Below are 22,928 nucleotides of genomic sequence, written 5' to 3' on the forward strand. Positions count from 1 at the left end.
ATTTCTTTGTGTTCATGTAGATCGAGTGTGTGTGTTGTTATGCGATCCTAACATATAGGAACTTGCTCAGAGGACCTGAGAGTTACGTTGGCCAAAATGCATCTCATGGATGATGCAAAACTATGATGGCGCTAGAAGGTGAATGATATCCAAAATGGATCATGCACCATAAACTCATGGGAAGACCGTTCATGGAATCGATGCAAGTGACCCTCCCGGGGATGGGTTGCCAATCAAAGAACTGAAGTTTGGGGTTGACTCCTTAGAAGAAAGAGTCACACGATCAAACAGCTCGGAACGTGGAGGTAGCTCTGAGAGCTCTATCACACACATGGAAGGATGTGCCGAAGAGTTAGACACTACACAAACGACCATGTTGAAACTCTTCAGCGATTGGAGTAAAGACTCCAAGACAACTACACCAAAAATCCATTGTTGTCCAATGATTAGGATATCTGGCTTTCACCCAAGAGACCTGGGTTTGATTCCCGACAATGGAATTTTATTTTTTTATTTTTTTTGTTCTATAGTTCGAGAGGCACTATAATGGACTAGTTCAATAGTATCTTAAATTGAAACGAATTTTATGAACTTTGTACTTTTGTTCGTGTTATGTTATAGATATTTGGTTCAAGCTCAACAAGTGCGGTTGAGGTGATTCAAATGGTTAATGTGATAATCCAGTTGAACAGTTATCGGTCGTTTCCAAGGTCTCTGTTGTTGAACGTCATCATGGCTGAGATGAGCACCCGAGTGAGTTTGACAATGAGGGTCGTAAAGAACCACACTACAAGCCAAGCTCATGTCGGGCTTAATAAACTGAAAATCCAAGAATCCAAAGCCTTCAATGGGAATTGGGATGCGTGGGATTGAGGTGATTCAAATGGTTAATGTGATAATCCAGTTGAACAGTTACCAGTCGTTTCCAATGTCTCTCTTGTTCAACGCCATCATGCCTGAGACGAGCACTTGAGAAGAGGCAACCAAGGAGCGAGAAGAACATTATATTTATATAGTTGTGTAATTTTATTTAATCCATAGAGAAAAACAAATAAATTAGAATTAAAATTTAATCCATAAAGAAAAACAAATAATTTAAATTTAAATGGGGAAATAAAAACAGCCGTAGTAGTACATGCAGACGCCCGCCCGCTCAAACCCCAAAATCACTTTCCCACACGTGCGACCACAGAAAACGTTATATACACACGTGCCAACCAGTCCACGTCCCACGTCAAAAACCCACTTCTAACGCTCCCTCCACATGCCCCTTCCTTCACTTGGAAGGCTTAATTTTTTTAATTATTTATTTTCCACCTCAAAATTTTTATATTTCATTTATTTTATAAAATTAAAAAATCAACTCCACTCACACCAATAAAAATATATTTAATTTTTATTAAATAATAAATTAATGAGATAAAACTTAATATTATTTAAAAATTATCTTCTAAATAATAAAAAAATATTTTTAAGAGTTGTTATTAAATAATAAAATTTTATTTTTTTAATAAAAATAAAGTTTTAATTTATAAAATGTCTATTTATTTATTTCTAAAATATTTAGTTAGGTTAAAAATTTATTTGTAAATATGGTAAGAAAAAATATATTTTTTTAAATTAACTCCAAATTTGAGTCGATTCCGTTTCCATATAAACTCAATATAACTCGAATAAGTTCATAACATATTCCCAACCTGTGATGAAATTTTACGGGTTGTCGAGTTTTTTTAACGCTCCGGAAAAATTATATAAAAAATTAAATAATTATTTTTTTAAAAGTTTAATAATTATAACAAAATAGAACAATTTTAAAACTGAATAAAAGAAATATTAAAATAAATATGTGAAGAAAATAAAAAAGGAAAAAGTACAGTTCTCTTGACTTTGTATATACTCCTCTTCACTCTTCAGATCCTATCCCACAGCCCCAAAAAACCCACTCCCTAAAATCTGCTCTTCTTTTTCTTTCTCTCTCTCTCTTCTCAAACCCACCTGCATTTCTCTTTCTTCTCTAATGGGGTTTCTGTTTTCGCCCTCTTTTCAAGAATGCCATTGAAGGGGTTTTGAAAATCATCGTTTGGTACTCTCCTCTGTTCTTACTCTGCTTGTTTCTGTGTAAAATGAGCGAAAATTTGTTGGGTGTTCGCCCGTTTTTATGTGGATTACACTCTTTTTTGGGTTTGTTTTTGTTTTGTGTTCTTGGATCTGTGGTGTTTATGAACTCACTTGCTTGCATTTTCATTTTCGCTTCAGGGGTTGAGGGCTTTTCAGATCTGAAGCTTTTGAAGACTTGACGAAGATTCTCTCCTTTTGTTTGAGGATTTGGGTTTATCAGGTGAAATTTCAGACCCCTTTAAGGTTTTTCTGAAGAATTTGGGGTTTTTTTCATGTTTTATGGTATCTAGAGATCGATTAGTGTTCTTGCACATAATGTGTTTGTTAAAAGTCCTACGGCTTTTTTTAGTTCGGATTTTGAGTATGTTTTTGGGGTTTTTTAGGTGTGTTTAAAAAATCAATTGAACTGCGATGATGATGCAAAAGCCTCCACCAGAGGATTTCTTACTGAAAGAGACCAATCCCCATCTTGGTGGGGGGAAGGTCACTGGTGACAAACTAGCAAGTACCTATGACCTTGTTGAGCAAATGTATTACCTCTATGTTCGGGTCGTGAAGGCGAAAGACTTGCCCGGGAAAGATATCACGGGTAGCTGCGATCCATATGTGGAGGTTAAGCTTGGGAATTACAAAGGGACGACTCGGCATTTCGAGAAGAAGTCGAATCCTGAATGGAATCAAGTGTTTGCGTTTTCGAAGGATCGGATTCAGGCTTCGGTGCTTGAGGTGACTGTGAAGGATAGGGATCCTGTGAAGGATGATTTCATGGGGAGAGTTCTTTTTGACTTGAATGAGGTTCCGAGAAGGGTACCGCCCGACAGTCCTTTGGCACCACAATGGTATCGGATGGATGATAGGAAAGGGGACAAGGTGAAAGGGGAGCTGATGTTGGCTGTTTGGATGGGAACACAAGCAGATGAAGCATTTTCCGAGGCTTGGAATTCAGATGCTGCAACTGTGAGTGGAGCCGAAGGGATTGCGAATATTCGGTCTAAGGTTTATCTTTCTCCTAAGCTTTGGTATTTGAGGGTGAATATCATTGAAGCTCAGGATCTGCAGCCGAGCGATAAGGGTCGGTATCCGGAGGTTTTCGCTAAGGCTATACTTGGAAACCAGGCGTTGAGGACTAGAATATCCCAGTCTAGAACTATCAATCCAATGTGGAATGAGGATTTGATGTTTGTGGCAGCTGAACCATTTGAAGAGCCTTTGATTTTGAGTGTGGAAGACCGGGTTGCACCTAACAAGGATGAGGTCTTGGGACGGTGCGCAATTCCGCTGCAGTATATCGATAGGAGATTGGACCATAGAGCTGTGAACACAAGATGGTTCAATCTTGAGAAACATGTCGTTATCGTTGAAGGGGACAAGAAGAAGGAAATCAAGTTTTCGAGTAGGATTCACTTGAGGATATGTTTGGAAGGTGGCTACCATGTTCTGGATGAGTCAACACATTATAGTAGCGATCTTCGACCGACGGCGAAACAGCTCTGGAAGAACAGCATAGGGGTTTTAGAATTGGGGATTCTGAATGCTCAAGGGTTAATGCCGATGAAGATGAAAGACGGGCGTGGAACAACCGATGCATACTGTGTGGCTAAGTATGGGCAGAAGTGGGTTCGAACGAGGACGATCATTGACAGTTTCATACCCCGGTGGAACGAGCAGTACACTTGGGAGGTTTTTGATCCCTGTACCGTCATTACAATTGGCGTTTTCGACAACTGCCATTTGCAGGGTGGGGAGAAGGCTGTAGGATCGAAAGATGCACGAATAGGGAAGGTAAGAATTCGCCTCTCCACGCTTGAAACCGACCGAGTATATACTCATTCATACCCTCTGCTGGTTCTGCACTCGAGCGGGGTGAAGAAGATGGGCGAGATTCATTTGGCCGTGAGGTTTACATGCTCGTCCTTGTTAAACATGCTGCATATGTATTCACATCCCCTCCTCCCCAAAATGCACTACATTCATCCGTTAACAGTGAGCCAGCTCGATAGTCTTCGACACCAGGCGACTCAGATCGTCTCGATGAGGCTGAGCCGTGCTGAGCCACCGTTGCGAAAAGAGGTTGTCGAGTATATGCTCGATGTCGGCTCCCACATGTGGAGCATGAGAAGAAGCAAGGCGAATTTCTTCAGAATCATGGGAGTTTTCAGTGGACTGATTGCTGTTGGGAAGTGGTTTGATCAGATTTGCAATTGGAGAAACCCAATTACCACCGTTCTTATACACATCTTGTTCATCATCCTTGTCATGTACCCTGAACTCATTCTCCCCACAATTTTCCTCTACCTGTTCCTAATAGGAGTTTGGCACTATAGATGGAGGCCAAGGCACCCTCCTCACATGGACACCCGCCTCTCCCACGCCGACTCCTGTTACCCCGACGAACTCGACGAGGAGTTCGACACATTCCCTACGTCTCGCCCTGCCGATGTCGTGAGAATGAGGTACGATCGGCTGAGGAGCATCGCGGGGAGGATCCAGACCGTAGTCGGGGACCTAGCAACGCAGGGGGAACGGTTTCAATCTCTACTCAGTTGGCGCGACCCGAGAGCGTCGGCATTGTTTGTGATCTTCTGCCTGGTTGCTGCCATAGTTCTGTATGTTACACCATTCCAAGTCGTGGCGCTTCTTTCGGGGATTTACGTGCTGAGACATCCGAGGTTTCGGTACAAGCTGCCGTCGGTGCCGCTCAACTTCTTCCGGAGGCTGCCAGCCAGAACGGACTGTATGCTATGATTGGTAAGAAGAAGAAGAAGAAGAAGAAGAAGAAGATGAAGGTTTTGTTTTGTGTAATATGAATGATGGGGGCATTTTTTGGGCATTCAAGAGTTAAAATGTGTATGATGATGGTGATGGGCTTGGCAGTTTCTATTTATGGATTTGTATTATGTTAAGTATCTTTTCAATACAATTTCAAGTGTTTCTCAACTCTTCTTCTTCAACTCTTCCATTTTGTACCTAATGGATAAGCTTAAGCGTATGATATTGTCCTCAACGGAGATGTATTTCTTACTATATTCTTAATTGATCAACGTGGGACTCATCTCCCAACAATTCTCAATAATCATTCCCTCGGGAGAACAGCCTCCTCGCTGGCACATAGTCCGATATCTAGTTCTGATATCATTTGTAACAATCCAACTTCAAGCTCACCGCTAGCAGATATTGTCCTCTTTGAATTTTTCCTTTCGGGCTTTCCTTTATAAAAGTGTATTTCGTTCTTCTCTCCAACCAAGGTGGTATATCACAATACTAGTATAATATTGTTCACTTTGAGCACAAGCTCTTAATCGTTAATCGACATGACTACTTCTTGACTACTCTACTAAAAAAATCTTCCTAAATCAACATGCATTAAATAATAATAATAAATAATAATAATAAGTGAGATTTAAGATATATATATATTATTTATTTATTTAATTTATGAAAGCAGCAGCCAAAATGTGCGCTGTCAATTGGTAAAAAGCAAAGCTAGGTTCCTCATTATTTTAGTGAAAAGGACAAACCTTCCCAATGCATTCTCAGCCTATGCATTTGGACGCTTCCACGTTACCTACCCTAATTTATTATTTATTACCAAAATAAATAAATTATTATTATTATTATTATTATTATTATTATTATTATTATTATTATTATCTTATTAGAAAATTACAATTAACTTTTTAAAATACCTTTAATTTTTTTAAATATTAAAATAATATCTTTATTAAAAAATATCTATTAATTTTTAAAAATCGCATTAATATCTTTAATGTTTATATATATATATATATATAATATTTTATCATTCTACGCCTCTAATGGTAAAAATATTATATCACACAGCATAGTTGCGACATTAAATTAACCGTCATGTTACAATCAACGACATAACTATAGCTCATCGATTTCAATGCTACAAAACATTGAAGGGTTAAAAGTCAATCACAATAAATGTCATTTAAAATATTTTTTTTCTTATCTTATGCATGAACGGTGATAGGGCAGCGACAGTTGGACTATGGAACATGTCAAGCATACATCGTAAACTAGTCTACAAGTTCTGTAACGTAGAATTTTAATACCAACTTTAATAACTCTAGATTTCTACTTAGTTAAAGTTGTTACTGTGTATACATATTATAGGAATTTTATGGGTAAATACTTCATTCAAAACTTTATCATAAAAAGATAATCTTGGTCTTACATGTTTTTTTATAAGGCCTATATGTTGTTAAATGGAAATGCAAACTAACCTATACTAATGGATGCGGCGGTGGGGCGTTACTGGTGGTTGATGCGGTGGTCTCGAGTAGTGGGTGTTGGGCTGCAGACGCGGGTATTGGGTATTCCATTTACAGATTTGGGTCTCGAAGTGTAGGCTTGGGTCGAATGGATATTTGGGTTGTAGGTCTAGTTATTCGATTCAGATCTAATCCAAGATCCACGAACTTCGTCTTCTTTACCCGAATTTGCTCACGAAAATTTGACGTCTTTCTCTCCCTTCGAAACGACATTTATTTACATTCTCTATGGTCCCTATGTATAGATCTATCTTTTTCCCCTTCCCTACGACTTTTGTCCTCTTGTTTCCACGGCGTTCGTAAGACTTGTAAAACCAATTCCGACGTTACGTTTCTTTTTATCTCATAACATCACGCTTTGTGGACAACTAAGAAAATTCTATAAATACTACAAGTGTAAACATCTTACCTTGAGTACACTCAGAGTCACTAATGCCTCGTGTTTTTCTCGTCATGTGTTAGATCCATTTCTTCCCTTTTCACCAACAATGTATCTCTGCAAAGACTCTGGGAGTTGGGAGGAGCATGATTTAGTTGGGACACGTGAATTTCGACATTCGCTGAAATTCTCGCATTTTAATCAAACAATCTAGTTATTCGTTAGTAATTTTTTAAATAAATAAACAAATACATACGCCTTTTAACATGTGTGAAATAACTTTATTAGTGGTATTGAAACAAAAATCTTAATTAAGTGTATAAATATACACACACGTATATATATACATACATACATATATATACGCACATATATATACATATATATATATATATATATATATATTTATATTTATATTTGGATGATAAGCTTAATCAAAATTAAAATTGACCAAATTAAAAAAAAAAAAATTACATTTGGTACAAACTACCAAATTTGTTGTTTTAAGTTACAAAATTAAAAGTTTTTTTTTTTTTTTCTTACTTTCCATGCAAAAGTCATACATGGCAAATAAAACTGAACACGTGAAGTTCTTGGAAAAGAAAAAGAAAAATAAAAATAAAAATAAAAAGAATCTTATTTATTATTTTTGTTAATAAAATTTTATATTAAAATACTATTTTGTTTTTTTTTTTAATTTTAACTTGGTAATTGCAATTTTTTAAATTTAGTCTCAATAATTTTAATAAATTTTAAAATAATCTGATAAATAAAGTCTAATAAAAAAAAAGGAGAGATTTAAATTTGCATGGAAAAGGGTTAAATTAATAAAATACAAAAAAAATGATTTAATTAATTCATATAATGATCGATTAATTTGAAAAGAAGAAATTGGAGGTGCCTCCATAATTGAAATATTAAAAGGACAAACATTTCTTAGGGAGAATCTTCAATTAATGGCTAAAAAAAACACTACATTAACAAAACAGAAAATTGCAACTATAATTCAAATAATTGAATTCCTATAAATGATAAATTAATAAAATTATTACTTTCTCTATAAAAAAAAAAAAAAAAATACTTTTAAAATTTTAAAAGTTCCAATAATACTTTTTATATATATATATATATTTCTTTGAAAGATACTCTCAATATTAATAATCTTAAAAGAAAAAAAATATATCATTCAATTTAAAAAAAAAAATTATTAATATCTTTAAGCTTTTTTAAAAAAGTTCAAAATTACCCTTACTATTATTACTATGTTTAAAAAATACTCATGAAATTTAAAAAACACTTTTAAACTTTACATAAAAAAACCTTAAATTTTTTTTTTTTTTACCATCCATCAACATCTCATAGATTATCTTAAAACTTTTTTAATTATTTTTAAAAATTATTGAGTATTTTTTAAACATGTTAAAATATGTTTTTGATTTTTTTTTTTTAAATTAAGAATATTAAAAAGTAAAAGCCAAATTTTTTAAGAATGTGAAGAGCCTACGTGTAATATTAATCTATGTCAGAGTTGGCCAGTGCAAAGATCGTCATTGATACCGGGAGTTCGAAAGGAGAAAAGACGAAGATAGAGTGAAAGAAACGAGCAAAGTTGCTTTACCGAGTTCTCAAAGGCTTCAAAAAGAAAAGACTTAATAGAGTAATCCCTTATCTCAAATCATAGATGCTACGGGGCGCAGGAATCAAAATGTACCACTAGGTTGCCACATTCCCTTCTCCCGAGTCATATAATGACCCTGAACAAGAAAAAGTTGCTTTCGATGTGAGATTCGCAGGATTTGAGTTGTTAAAAAACTCGAGGACTTGAAAATTTTGATCAACTAAGCGTAGTCCCTATGGTTTAGGTTGAGTTATGAACTTACTTGAATTGAGTTAGATTCAATAAATAAAAAGTTGATGCATTTCTTTGGTTCATGGTTCTACTAGATTGAGTTGAACGGAGCAGCTACATGGACCCCTTTCTTTCTGTTGTTGCCAGCGCTTTCTCGAGCCAAGCCGGAATTCTTTACGAGAAAGGGCAGGCAAAGCCCGAAAATTGCTATCCTACCTAATAGGTCAAGAATTCCAATCTCGATGTCCTTCTCCCCGGTCAGACTCAGTATCCTTGGTTGAAAAAGGGATTGGATAAGGCTCACATTATTGCCTTAGGTTGAGCGGAACCTAACACAAATTATATATACTAATATTTATTTAATAATTTCTAAATAATTTTTAAAAATAATTTTCAATTCGGTAAAAGATAATGAAATTATATTTATTTAAAAAAATGGAAAAAAATGGTTTATTATTTTTCTAATTAACCCTTCATTTCACCTTATATATTTTTAGCCACTTTTCTGAAGAGCCCTTTAAAATTACGTTAATTTCCCAAAAGTCCCTTCAATTGTCCTGTCTTCATTTTCCATTTCCGCAGTCTGTTCTGTTCTGCTTGGCATTCCAATGGAAGACGACGAAGGGGAACTGCTCCTATGGAAGTCGGATTCAGCACCTCAATCCATGGTCTCAATCACCGTCGGCAGAGTTATGGCCACCTTACTCGCGGCTCGCCCAAAGAAGCTCCACGACGCCGTTTCCGGTCTCTCACCCGACCACCGCCACGGAGCTTCACTAGGTTCTTCTCTCATTTCACTCGCGAATTGTATTCCTCTTCATTTGTTTCATTTTCAGTATACTGTAATGCATTGCACCGGTTCTACAGATTCTCTGGACCAATCTCTCTGGTTTCTGCATAAGTATGTCAGGGACGCTGTTCAAAACCATGCTTCTTTAGATGAAATCCTCGTTCCAATGATTGAACATGTAATCTCATTCATCTTCTTTTTCTATGTTTTTAAATAAAATATGCGAGTCAGTCTGTAAAATTGTCAAGCATAATCGTGCAGACGTTGAGATTCAAGGATAAGAACTGGAAGCGAGGGGGCCAAGTTATGGTGCTTCTTAACTGGCTGTTCCTTGACGAGCTTACTTTTCAATCGCTTATAAAAAATCTTGCTGATATTATTGTGAGAAAGGATGATCGCTATGTCGCCCTTGGCTGGTGTATCCTTGTTCGCAGTCTTGTGGAGTTCGAGTCTGTCCCTACTGAACTTTCATTGAACGGTGCGCATTAAAATTTGTATTTGTATTCATAAACTAACACGCTGTTAATAATGTCCTCTGTTTCTGGTATCGTCTTCATTTTTGTTGTTATTTATTTTCTTTTTGGATAGGTTTAAGGGAGAGATTCAAGGATATGTTGAAGGTATTCTCTTCGTGCATTCCACGCCTGACATGTATTTTAAGTAAAGGAAGGTAAATTCCTTCTCATATTCTTATCAAGGCTGTCAGCCCCTGATTTTCATGTTTATTTGTCCATTTTGGTTTTATGTTTTTGGGTGTCGTATAAACAGGTTGATGCTGCAATGCATACCATATTTTGTCATTAATATGTTGTCATACTATTTTTCAAGACAAATCATCCCTTTACTTCTCGCTCGATGTGTGTTGAGATATAATATTTAGAGAATATATTAGTTATGGAATATATCTTAGATATTATATCTTAATATTTTTTCCTTTATGATTTGATTTGTAGTATATTTTATTTTATTCTCAATATTTAATTAGTTTATATTTTAGGTGTTAGTTATAGCTTGTATCCTATGTGAAGGTTATGAATATCAACGAGAAGATATACCTTCGATCCCAATTCTATTTCTCATTCTTAACAATGTGGAAATGGGTTATCTACTTTTGTTTGCGTTCTCACAAATCATCCCATATTTGTTTTTACATCTCACATATGATTTGATTTTGCAGTATTCTACAGGAAGGGTTTGAGTTACCTTCTCGCCTTTCGGTTTGTGCTGCCGATTGTGTAGTATCCCTTACTAATGCACTGACAAGAAAGCCTGAGGCTCAAACTAGGCAGAAAAGATTAAATACAAGTTCATCATATCAGCAAGTTACTTTCTTTTCAAATGCTGTGGATGACCAGCGAGAGAAACCAATTAGTAGTTCTTCAAAAGACTCAAACTTGGACATGGAATATTTACTCTGGGATCAATTGAAGGATCTCGTGATTTTAGTACAGAGGCTTCTTGCAGTATGTTTCTGTTTGCATGTTCTCTTCTTCTGTTTTGCATGGTACGATTTTAATTTATGACATGTTAGTTGGAACACATGCTTGCTGTTTTAGTTCCTGTTAGCGATGGCTCTTCTGCAGAAAAAAACTAAAAAACATATGCAAAAATTATGCATGTCCTGACAAGTGCATTTACACTTCTCATGTGTTTTTTTATACTTTTTTTGGCCAAAATGTAGTATATTTCAATTTCTTTTAGTGTCTAATTTTATGTGGTTGGGAAATCTAGCATGAATAATTTGGTATCTAACATTAACAGTGGACGTTGACTCCAGAGGTGAGTTGATTTAATTGTACTGATATACTTCCTTTGCACTCTAGTGGAGCATGAAAAGTCGGCCATTGCATGCAAAAGGTTTAGAGCAAGTGCTTAAATGGTTGCAAGAGATAAATGTGCATTATGGTAGCTTCCGAAATGAGGCAGGTCCTACACCCAGTAAATTATTCAAAGCATATCTTATTTGATCACTTAATGCTCTATGTTAAATCATTTGTTTGGTTTGCCATAGGGAAGGAAAAAGCAAAGATTTCCCAAACTGGAGCATTGCTACTTTCTTCTTGTTGGAGGCACTACAGCATCTTATTATTTTTGGATGATTGCCGATTTTCTCATCATTACGAAGAATGGTTGAACCAGTACTTGTCAGGCATTCAGGTTGAGTATTCTAAATCTAGTTTTGATGATTTAAGATACTTATAAGATTTTAATTTTAGGTAGGCAGTTTGTTTGTAGCTCAAAAGTTGGATTTCCTATCCGGGGGTTACTTTATTTTGTATGTTTGCCTCAAGTGCTTTTCCTCTCTTGTCTGCTTGGTTTTGTATGTAAATATCATGTAAATCTGTGATTTTTTTCTTTTATTTGGAGAAGAAATGTAAAAGTTTATTTCTTCATGGATCAGAGTTCATCTGATATTTCTTAGTCTTGCCCTGATGGTTGATGGTTCCTCATTTCGACCACTGTTATTGGTAGTAGCTGACACTATGGTGTATATCCCCTTCTGTAATTTTCTTCACCATGTTAGATAGAACATGGTGAAGGTGAATCCTATAACAATTGAGCCAATCAAGTCCAAGGTATTAGATAAATTTGAAATTAAAAGCACAGAACCAGGCATCAATTACCCAAATAAAGCATACTTAGTTATAGTTATGATCTAACTATTATGGGGTTCAGGGTTGGTACCTTTGTTTGGGATTCTATCCTTCGCTACTTCTGTTGAAATGTCTGATTCGTTGTTCTTGGAGATTATGAGCAGTTGTAGGCAAGCCTTCAGACATTATAGCATACTAAATAATGGGGCAGTGATGCATCTGTCCTACCCTCTTGAGATGTTAATTTGACTATTACTGCTTACTTGTGGCATGAGGCTATTCTAAGAGCATCAAAGATTATAGCATTTATTGAATTTGAATTCTGGCCTTCTGAATTTTATACGTAATTTTCTTTCTCAGTATTATTCAGGGCACCACACTGGGGAAAGTATCGGAAATAAGGATGGTAGAGAGACCATTATTTTTTTCCTGAATTGTTTATGCCTTCTATTGGGGCGGCTTGACAGCAAAAAATTTGAAAGCACAGTATCAGAATATGGATCTCAGATTTCTCAGGTTCTGCTATCGCAGGTAGTTATGCATTTAAACATTTTAAGCTGCAATTATAATATCTGAAGAAGACTGACATAGAGACTTTCAACTTTCAATTAAATGCATGCTCAACTGTCAACTCTTTCAAAGAAAGTTCTATTGTATTCTAACGCCTTGTATAAGCTGCTGTAATTGTACGTTTAGTTTGTAACTAGCATGGATTAAAATATTGGCGATCGCCAAAACTCACCTATTGACAATGACATGAAGATTCTCCCTTCATATTGCGATAGTATCACCGATATTTTAAAAATATCGATGATATATCAAACATTGGCCACATCTTGCTTATAATCTTGATATCTACTTAATGCCCCATAGGCATGTTCAGCTTCTTGACCGCACCATTAAACAGTTAAAGGAGTTAATTGTTAGAGCTTTTATTTCCATATCAGCTATAAGAAATTAGAGACATTACAATCAAATAGAGATCAACCATGAAAACATTTAAAGAACAATAGACAGTTCCAAGAGCCTTGTCGTCCGAAAATCAAAAGAACACAATGAGAGCTTGCAAGCCAATGTTGAAACAAAGAAGGAAGACATCACAAACCACTAATAATTAAAGACATCGACAAAGGGCTGACTTCTTGCAAAACCAATATCCTCTCATTGGTTTGTAAATTTTATACTGATGATTGTCCTGGAACCCCAACATAAAATTACCAAATTATCATAGATTCACATGCTGACTATGCCATGGTGTAGAAGACAACCAAAAATTTCCAAATTGATTTGTGATATATGTACATATAATCCATCGTGCCATCAACTTTTCTTGCTTGCCTCTGCCAAACGTCAATTTGTCTTACTTTCTCAAACGGCTCATCATTCAAATATTCTCGTGTTGTGTTGAGTGATCAAATACAATAGTTAGTCAACAAATAATAATAACTAATCAACCAAGCAGAATACATAAGATTGGTAGGATCATTTTTTATTGCTGTCCTTTCATCTGCATTCAAGACATTTACCACAGAATCAACCCGAATGGTTACATCATTTATCCAAAAACATGGAGACCTTCAACTGAAGCTTTTGAAAACTTTTTTCTTTTAGAATCATTAGAGAAATTTCATGCATCTTAAGGTCAAAAGCTTCAATGAGAGAAGCTAATATGTAAGCTTTGAGGAGGGAGGAGGATGAGGAATTTGTTTGTCACATTCTTGAAATATAAGACTTCAAAATCAATATCATCAATGTTATTTTCCATAGGCTGTGAGATTGATTCCATACTTCTGAAATCAGAATCTTTGTTAGAATGTAAAGGAGATTAAGAAGGTGAGATGTCTTTTTGTCGAATGAATGTCTCCTTTAGTGAAGAAAAACTTTGGATTTGCTGAAGATAATTTTTAGCTGGTTGGAAGATGTAGACAAAAAATTCCTTGCTTTTAGTTGAAACCTTCAATGAGGAGTCAAGATCTGAAGTACTTATTGCAAGTCTGAATTATCTTGCTATTGTTCATATTAATTTTAGAGAGGTATATATCTTTTATAATATCGGCTAACTAAATCCCTAGATACTAGGCAACAATAAATTTAAATAAATCTCTAGATCCTAGGTAACAATACAGTTAAATTAGGGAAGTCAACTACTTCCCTTATTCAATGAGATTACACAAATATCTCTTAACTTAATGGTTAGAAATTACAAATATTTCTTAGATCGAGGTCATTCCTTTAATAAACATCCTGGATACTAACTCACGAGACATTAAGCTATAAAGTCCTTTTGTTAGAATATCGACTAGTTGGAGTTGTGAGGACACATAACTAATACATACCACCCTTTTTTAATTTCTCCTTGATATTATGCTTTGTCCTATCATAGTGGATAAGATTATGTGCTATATTGATAGCTGATTTGTTGTCACGGTACAACTTTACTGAACCTTCTCTCTTAATCTGCAAGTCATCAAGGATTATTTTCAACCATAAGAGTTGACGTAGCCCTTGTGCAGTAGCTCAAAATTCTGATTCAGTTGATTACCTAACCAATGCATTTTACTTTTTAGTCCCCCATGTTACCAAATTACCTCCTACAAAAGTACAATATCACGTAGTAGATTTTTTGTCCCCTATTGATCGAGCATATTAAGCGTTGATGTAAGCTTCCAATGCAAGGGAATTATTCTGTTTGGACAAAATTCCTTTTTCGGACGTTCCTTTCAGGTAACGTAACACTCTATATGCTGCCTCAAGATGAGTTTCTTGCAGATCATGCATAAATTGGCTAATTACACTCACTGAATACGTTATGTTTGATCGAGTTTGAGCCAGATACATAAGCTTCTCCACTAACCTCTAGTACATTTCTCTGTTCACCACTAGTTATGCTTTTGACTCTCCCAATTTCTAATGTGGATCCATTGACGTGGGTGCAGGTTTACATATGTTTTTCTCTGTTTCCATCAATAAATCCATCACATATTTCTGTTTGAGTGCGACTTCAATACCAAGTACTTTAGCCTTCCAAGTTTTTTGATCTCAAATTCTTTCATCAATTTCCTATATGTTCATTTTTTTCTTCATCTTATCTCCGATGGCTAATGTTATCTACATACACTAGAAGCATTGTTACTCCCCTTGATTTTGAGTGCTGGATAAAGAGTGTGATCTCCTTGACCTCACTTATGTCCAGTATTTCATTATCTCTGTGAATCTTGCAAACCACGCCCTTGGTGATTGTTTTAATCCATATTGGACCTTTCTCAATTTGCATACTTCCCCTCTTGAACTTTCAAATTCTATAGGAATGCTCTTGTAGATTTCCTTGTCTAGATTACCATGAAGGAATGCATTTTTAACATCATACTATAGAGCTGCCAATTTAAGTTGGTAGCCAAGGATAACAATATTCTTACGGTGTTCATCTTTGCAATTGAGGCGAATGTCTCTTGGTAATCTATGCCGTAAGTTTGATTGTATCCCTTAGCTACTAATCTTACCTTGTACCTTTTCAACATTCCATTAGCTTGTAGTTTACCGTGAAAAGCTACCTGCACCCAACTATATATTTTTCCTTTGGCCTATCCTCAACGTTCCACATGCTATTCTTTTCTAAAGCATGCATTTCTTCTCTCATAGCACTTGCCACTCTCTTTTAAATAAACTTTCAATAACTGTGCTAAGTGTAACCATTGAATTTAGAGTCAGAATGAAATTGTTGTGTCCGTCATCTATTGGTTCATTTGGAGTTCCATCTTGTACTTGTATTGCATCTTTATTTTGAGTCAAGTTGAATGTTTGGACTTGTATCGGTTCTAAAATGACTTTCCTCCTAAAAGTCTGTCCTCAATTGTAATGATGGCTGGAATAAAACAACAAACATTCCTTTTAACTTCAATTTTAACTGATCTTCAATCGAATCTATTCAAAGTTAGAGTAGAAATACTACTAATAAGACCAGCGAAGTGACAACCAAGTGCTTCAAAGCAACCGCGCGTCCAGAAATGTAGAGGTAAGTTCAAGATTGTAATCCATCCTCCATTACCTGTAATAAACTTTGTATACTGTGCTTTTCAATCGCCCCGTTGTTCAATTTTAACATGAAAAGCACCAATTTTCTTCCATTTTCCAATGTCTCCAAAAAATCTTCCATCTTCCATCGGAAGTAAAGCTTTATCATCCATCAAATGATAGACAGAAAACATTACTTCAAATGATTTTTCTAATTCCAGTGTGATACTTCTCCAATTATCATGAGCGTTCATTCTTGTAATGACCATTGTTGAACTCCGATCTATTTCCACAACTTCCTTTTCCTTTTTGAGCCAATAACCTTAGGATGAGTGTGATTGTAGAAATGATGAAATCTTGAAATCTGGAGCGGCAGAATCAGGGAGAGTTTTTCCTTGAACCATTTCAGCATAAGGAATATCATCCTGATATTTTCTGAATTTCCTTCCATTTGAGCAGCTAAGCGAAGCTTCTCGCATCATTTCCCAAAAAACCAATCAACCTCTATATTATTACCAGCTGGAACCAAGACAACTGATCTTTTACTAGAGGGCTTTATAGCTATACCTTCAAGAAATCACCCAAATTGACTCATCCTATTTACTGATAGGCAGACCCAACTCTCCCTTTGCATGTCTTAAAATGTGAGTTTTCAATGGATATTACATAATGTCAACAAAAGTTTCTTCAAACCAAAAAAGTTGCATACGATAAACAGAAAGAGAGTAAAGGCGAGAACCATCTTTTTGTTCAATCTTGAAAAACTCCGTTCCTAGAAGATTTTTGAAGAAAAACTTCTTACCCACCTAACAACAACTTAAAACTTCTTACCCACCTAACAACAACTTGGCCTCTCATATTCAGGCTGAAAAGTAAGCGAAACTGAACTTCTGACGGAAATAAAATCCAAAAACATTTCCAAAAGTTAGAATCCAGAACTTAAAAGGAATAATCTATGAAGAAGAAACTGAAATGGAGGAAGTGGTTCTTGGAGAATTCTCCCCTTGAGGCTACTTAGGCTACACCATTAATATTAATCTATTGGATCTTAACTTCTTATTTACAGTGTAGTCAGCAAGGATTGTGTCAGAAAGTCGTAACTATAACAGGGTGCACACTTGGTAGTTAAATTTTTTAAATAGGGACCATCCTGTCTTTCTAGTTACTCAACTATTTTTTTTTTTTTTGAAAAATGAATAGTTAAAAGAGTTTTCATTGGCAAATGTGAAAGAGTACAGAGGGACATAGAAAAAACAGTCCCCTCAACCAAGGGGCATACAAGAAAACGAGGCCAAACAAGGAGATATACAAAACAACCATACAAATAAGAGCTCCCATCTAAGATAGGCCTAAAGGATGGCTCAAGAAATTATTTTACTGGTTTCCACTCTGGGAATTGCATAACAGACACCAATTAGGAGATCTTGTGATGTTAGGATTTCATTTTTGTATGATATTGGAAGTGTTAGTCTTCCATAGCACATGGAGCAAATGAAAAAGTATATTCTTTGGTTTCTTGAGTTTCTAGACTAGAAGTTACCAATCGCTTCGTTATATGATGCATAGATCGTATACTGATTACTTTGCTTCAGTTTTTCTAGAGTAAGAAACAAAACTTTTTATTGAAGAACTGAAAAGATACTATTGCTTAAAAGACAAAACTCCACAAAGCAAAAAAAAAAAAAAAAAAAAAAAAAAAAAAAAAGAAAAAAGCAAAAAGACTTATTCTACTTTAGTATTGTGTTTATGCTTTCTTGCTTACGTTTTTCTTTATGTGTTGTGTTTTTAAGTTCCATAGTACAGATGAAGATGTTATTACCGAGGTTGTTAGCATATTTAAGGCGGTTTTTCTCAATCCAAAACTTTCTTCTGGAGACAGCATCACTGACATTAGGCAACTGGATGTTGTGATGCCATCATTACTTAACCTTCTAGATGAGCGGGATGTTACAGCTAGAGCTGTCATCATTCTCATTGCTGAATCTTGTTTAATGTAATCTCTCTCTCTCTCTCTCTCTCTCTCTCTCTCTCTATGATTAAGGAGTTCATTATCTCTTTTGGTTTCACTTTGACTTGTTGGGGTTTGTCAGGAGCAGAGATAATGATCAGTTCCTTTTGGAAGTCTTCAAGCGATTTGATTCTGATAGTATCATTCAGAGAAGGAATGCTATTGATGTGATATCTGAAATTGTTCAGATGTCATCAAATAAAAGAAATTTACTTACTCAGTCAGCATGGTAACATGCACAAGCTTTGCCTTAATTTTCATTTTTCCTAGATTAGATATTTAGTGCTGTAATAACTTTTTCTGTCGTTAATTACCGCAGGCAAGATATAGCTAAGCAATTAATCAAGTGCCTGGAAGATGAAGAAATTCTAATTCGTAAACAGGCTGCTGATTTGCTTCCTTGCATTGGTTAGTTTTGATGTTTGCTGTAACGCCATTAATTTTTCTTAACCTAATTATTAATAACCTAATTAGTGATGTTACCTTGCATTCATAAGATATAATGGAAGCTCATATAAAATAACTTTAAAAATAACGGCATGGTCTTACATAAATAGAAAAATTAAATGCAAACGTTTACTATTCAAGATAAAATTCAAACAGAACATCTACTGTCCTCTAAAGCTCCCATTCCAACTTCCATGGTCTTCACAACATCCACCGTCAACCGTGCATGGGAGCCTTGCCTTTACCTGAAAAATAGGGTAGCATGTGGCTTGAGTATTTTATGAAATACTCAATAAGTGGGGTTAGGTATACAATACACATACAAAACACATACAAAACACATGCAAAGTACTTGTAAAACACGTGCACAACAGGAGTGGGACCTGTCTTTCATTTACCTTACATGGCCTTAGGCTCCTTTCTTATCCGGGCAGGGTGGATGTGTAGTACTTCTCCACACACGGCCCACGTACGCGTTCATGGGCCTACTATTAGGACCGCACAACAACACATACACTCGATCAAGATGAACACAAAGAACAGGAGAGAGAAAATTCAAGGAGAAATATTGGCTAAAGGTTTTATTGATGATTTCAGGTATCTACAACAATAGAGCAGAGAATGAAGAAAGTACATTTTGAAAGCACTATCTAATGGGGTATATATATATGGTTTCCATTTACCAAATATAGGTTTAACAGATTTAACCATATATCTCTACCAAATCTTTACAAAATATCTACCATATATATCTCTACCAGATTTTTACAAAATATCTACCATATACATCTTTATCAGATCTTTACTATAAATAGGCATCAAGCTTCATATCCCAACAATCTCCCATTTGGAGACTGATCCAGTCAATCAAGAATTTCTTCTTAATCTGCACCATACCAATTGAGGTTTTGCACAACATCAACACATTTCGTTAACATGTTTGCTGGATTCTTTACACCCTCTATCTTCTCCAAACACATCACCATCTTCCACTAACCTTCGAGTGAAATGGTATCACCTTGTGTGTTTTGCCTTTGAATGATAGGACTGGGTTCCTCACCAACTGCATGACACTCTAATTATCCTCCTAAAGAATCTTCTCGCGCTGCTTCTTGCCTAATTCTTCTAGATAGTCTGTCATCCATATCATCTTCTTTCCAGCTTCAGCTATTGTCACGTACTTAGCCTCAGTAGATGAAAGAGCAACGCATTTCTGAAGCTTAGACATCCCATCATCCATGGCTTGCTCCCACTTGGTTGTATCCTCCAACTGTGGGATCTCATCAAAGGGCTATGGTTCCCCTTCATCAGTCAGCAACAGATTGTGTGATGAAGGTGAATACCTATTTAGTACTCTGATAGTCCTGGATGATCTTCTCAACACCTGCTCAGGTATTCCTTGCTCCGCTTCTGGTTCCTCAGTAACAGTCTTAGAAGTTTCTTAAGTATCTGCAACAACATCACCTTGTGAATTGTTCTGCAACTCAACCTCAACTCCCACTTGCTTAGTTGTCTCGGAACCTTTCTTCAATTCTCTGACAGTCTTTGTGAAGCTAACTTGTTTTTGTTTGCTCATAACACAGTTCTCACGAGGACTCATCAATAGATTTCAGACTTTCCAAAACTCCTTTCGCAGCCAGCATCTTCATTCCTTTGACGCTCGTATGTCCAAGTCTATTGTGCCATAGACTTGAATTGGAAGCACTCTCAGCAACAACTATGTTTATACACCCTGCAGTGGTGTATAGGGTTCTAGATTTTGTGCCACGAGCTACCACCATAACACCCTTCACAATCTTCCACGAACTCTTCCCAAACTCTGTTGCATAACCTGTGTTATCCAACTGACCAATAGATATCAGGTTCTTCTTAAGACCAGGAATGTATCTGACATTCTTTAATGTCCATTGATTTCCTGCCAATACACCTTCTCAAAATTTTCAGACTTGAATTCTGAAACAACTCTTTATTTGGAGACAAATGAAAAGATGCACCTGAATACAAAATTCAGGATTCAATCGGACTGTCCACGCTGAGGATTAGAGCATCCCTAATGTCTTCTGTTTAATTTACCGAATCATCGTCATCCTCTAATTTGTGATTCTGCTTCCTCTTTGTATAATCTGCCCGAAAGTGACCTTTTTCCACAACTCCAACACTTTGCGTTTGGTTTGTTTGAAGATCTTCCGGTTCTTTAATTTTGATCGCGCATTGTTTGGGCCCTTCGATTTGCTTTTTCCCCTTTGGTCAACATTGAGAGCACCACTAGATGAGTCTTTAATTTTTCGTTTGCGAATACTTTTGCTGAGAATTACTTCTCAGATTTCATCGAACTTCAACTTCTCAGATCCTCGGGAGCTGCTGATCGCGGCAACAACAGTATCCCACGACTTGAGTCAAGATGACATCAAAATCAATGCCTTAATTTCATTTTCGAAATTAATTTCCACCGAACTTTGTTGATTTACAATCATATTGGATTCGTTTATATGATCAACAATAGATCCATTTTCAGACATTTGTAGATTGAACAATCTCTGCATCAAATACACCGTATTCATAGCCGATAGTTCTTCGTACATATTCGACAACACCTTCAATAGGTCCGACGTCGTCTTCTCCTTGATGATATTGAACGCCACGTTTCTGGACAGTATCAACCGGATCGACCTTAAGGCCCGATGATCCTTGAGCTTCCACTGCTTCGTGGCCATGGTATCCGCTTCATCCCCAACAGGGGTTTGTGAAGATCTTTCTGATACAGTCAATCTTCAATCTGCATCTTCCAGAAACTGAAATCGGATCCATCAAACTTTCCAATTCCAATCTTTGAACTTTCCATCTTCACAGATCATGGTGAATCTCACCTCGCTCTGATACAAGTTGTTAGGATCACAACAACGCACACACTCGATCAAGATGAACACAAAGAAAAGGAGAGAGAAAATTCAAGGAGGAATCTTGGTTAAAGGTTTTATTGATGACATCAGGTATGTACGAACAACAGAGAATACATAGAATGAAGAAAGTACATTTTGAAAGCACTGCCTAATGGGGTATATATATGGTTTATGTTTACCAAATATACGTAGTTGAGCCGCGAGGAAAAACGGAGCCGAGTTGACGTTATGTACGTGTGCGGGCCGAGCCGCGTCTGCGCGCATGTGTGAGCCAAAAGACGCAGCTGCTTGTCTAGGGCCGATGCCTACAATCGGGCGGAAATAGAGTCGTCTGGGCTGAGCGATGTGGGCTGGATCGTGTTCGCGGGTATATGAAGAAACCCAACCCGAATTGTCACTTTTCCTTCCTTACTCGAGAACAATTCAAAAACCCTAACTACGATTTCCCCTTTCGATTCTGACGAGACTGACGCCCTCACGTTCGTTCTTGCTGCCGTTTTGTTTGTCCCTCCTTGCTATGCAACACCATGATGTTAGTTCGCTCTTATCCAAGAAAACTCACTGAAAACTCGAAGCCTCGTTTCGTTTTCCAATTTCTCACTTCAAACCCTTATGTCTTTCTCTCATCGGCGCAATAGTGACAATCAATGGAAAAGAATGACTATTTAGATATCCTAGGGTTTAAGAATGGGGAACTCAAGGAAAATAATATGTTTCTATTAATAGAAGAAATGCCTCGACGGAAATCACGCAATTTTTGACGAGATTTCCTGCGTCATTGAATATTACTTTTTTTTTTTTGAAACTCGTATCGTTACATTTGCACTATTCTTAATATTAATTTTTGCTTTACCCTTATGAATATGTGCTTTGCGAAGTGAACCATTTTATTATTGGACATTCTATTAGGAATCCTAGACAACAATGGTATGATATTATCCACTTTGACAATGGTATGATATTATCCACTTTGAGCATAAGTTCTCATGACTTTATTTTTGGTTTCCCTAGAAGGCCTTACACCAATAAAAATGTATTCCTTATGATATGAACCATAACCAAGGAATTTCCATACCTCAAGGTCCAATTACAAGAACGAGAGCCAAGAAGCTACAACAAACCTTGTACACATATATTCAAGCTATGGTGAGCTCATCAAAGGAAATTCTAGAAGACGTTGGAGATCTCCCTTATATTTTGTGCAAAGTTGAGCTTCAAGAAAGAGATGCATTAAATGCACTTTAAGTTGCATTTAATGAACTCAACTAAATGTATGCGACTAGTTCAAGGATGACTAATAAGCACATTTCATTCCTTGTATTATTTAATTATAATTTAAATATTTGTTTGTCATATTTAAGCTAGTTTTTAATATAGGAGTTAAGGTTATAGTGTAACCCACCTAGGTTACCATATTCCACCATTAACTAGCCATTTTAATATGGAGGTTATGGGTATTTCTCATTTACTAGCAAATTTAATTTGGGAGTTATGTGTCACATAGGTTAAGGTTGTAAAGGCTATAAAGCCTTCT

At 36.2% G+C, this 22,928-nt stretch overlaps 2 protein-coding genes across 5 annotated transcripts in view; both read left to right on the forward strand.

The window, feature by feature from the left end:
- The first annotated feature begins 1,909 nt into the window (after positions 1–1,909).
- LOC111803397 (FT-interacting protein 3) lies at positions 1,910–5,055 on the forward strand. Its single transcript, XM_023687775.2, has 3 exons — positions 1,910–2,083; positions 2,257–2,338; positions 2,502–5,055. Exon 3 carries the CDS (start codon positions 2,530–2,532, stop codon positions 4,861–4,863), a length of 2,334 nt encoding a protein of 777 aa, XP_023543543.1. The 5' UTR covers positions 1,910–2,083; positions 2,257–2,338; positions 2,502–2,529; the 3' UTR covers positions 4,864–5,055.
- A 4,126-nt stretch (positions 5,056–9,181) lies between these two features.
- Positions 9,182–22,928, forward strand: part of LOC111803391 (ARM repeat superfamily protein) — a 32,866-nt gene continuing 19,119 nt past the window's right edge. For 2 of the 4 annotated variants that reach the window (XM_023687765.2, XM_023687767.2), the window contains exons 1-11: positions 9,183–9,424; positions 9,512–9,612; positions 9,696–9,912; positions 10,023–10,104; positions 10,612–10,897; positions 11,258–11,360; positions 11,446–11,591; positions 12,389–12,559; positions 17,830–18,032; positions 18,130–18,276; positions 18,367–18,455. In XM_023687765.2, the coding sequence (XP_023543533.2) occupies positions 9,253–9,424; positions 9,512–9,612; positions 9,696–9,912; positions 10,023–10,104; positions 10,612–10,897; positions 11,258–11,360; positions 11,446–11,591; positions 12,389–12,559; positions 17,830–18,032; positions 18,130–18,276; positions 18,367–18,455 (1,717 nt within the window). In that variant the 5' untranslated portion in view covers positions 9,183–9,252. Of the gene's footprint in view, positions 9,425–9,511; positions 9,613–9,695; positions 9,913–10,022; positions 10,105–10,611; positions 10,898–11,257; positions 11,361–11,445; positions 11,592–12,388; positions 12,560–17,829; positions 18,033–18,129; positions 18,277–18,366; positions 18,456–22,928 lie in introns of all 4 variants that reach the window. The other 2 variants (XM_023687766.2, XM_087127472.1) reach the window with 2 other exon arrangements.

This window comes from Cucurbita pepo, chromosome 10 (assembly GCF_057944985.1).
Source record: "Cucurbita pepo subsp. pepo isolate OVF chromosome 10, ASM5794498v1, whole genome shotgun sequence".
Taxonomy (NCBI): domain Eukaryota; kingdom Viridiplantae; phylum Streptophyta; class Magnoliopsida; order Cucurbitales; family Cucurbitaceae; genus Cucurbita; species Cucurbita pepo.

What these genes read in the sequence shown, in the direction of transcription:
- LOC111803397 (XM_023687775.2), top strand. Translation starts at nt 2,530, where the DNA reads ATGATGATGCAAAAGCCTCCACCAGAGGATTTCTTACTGAAAGAGACC.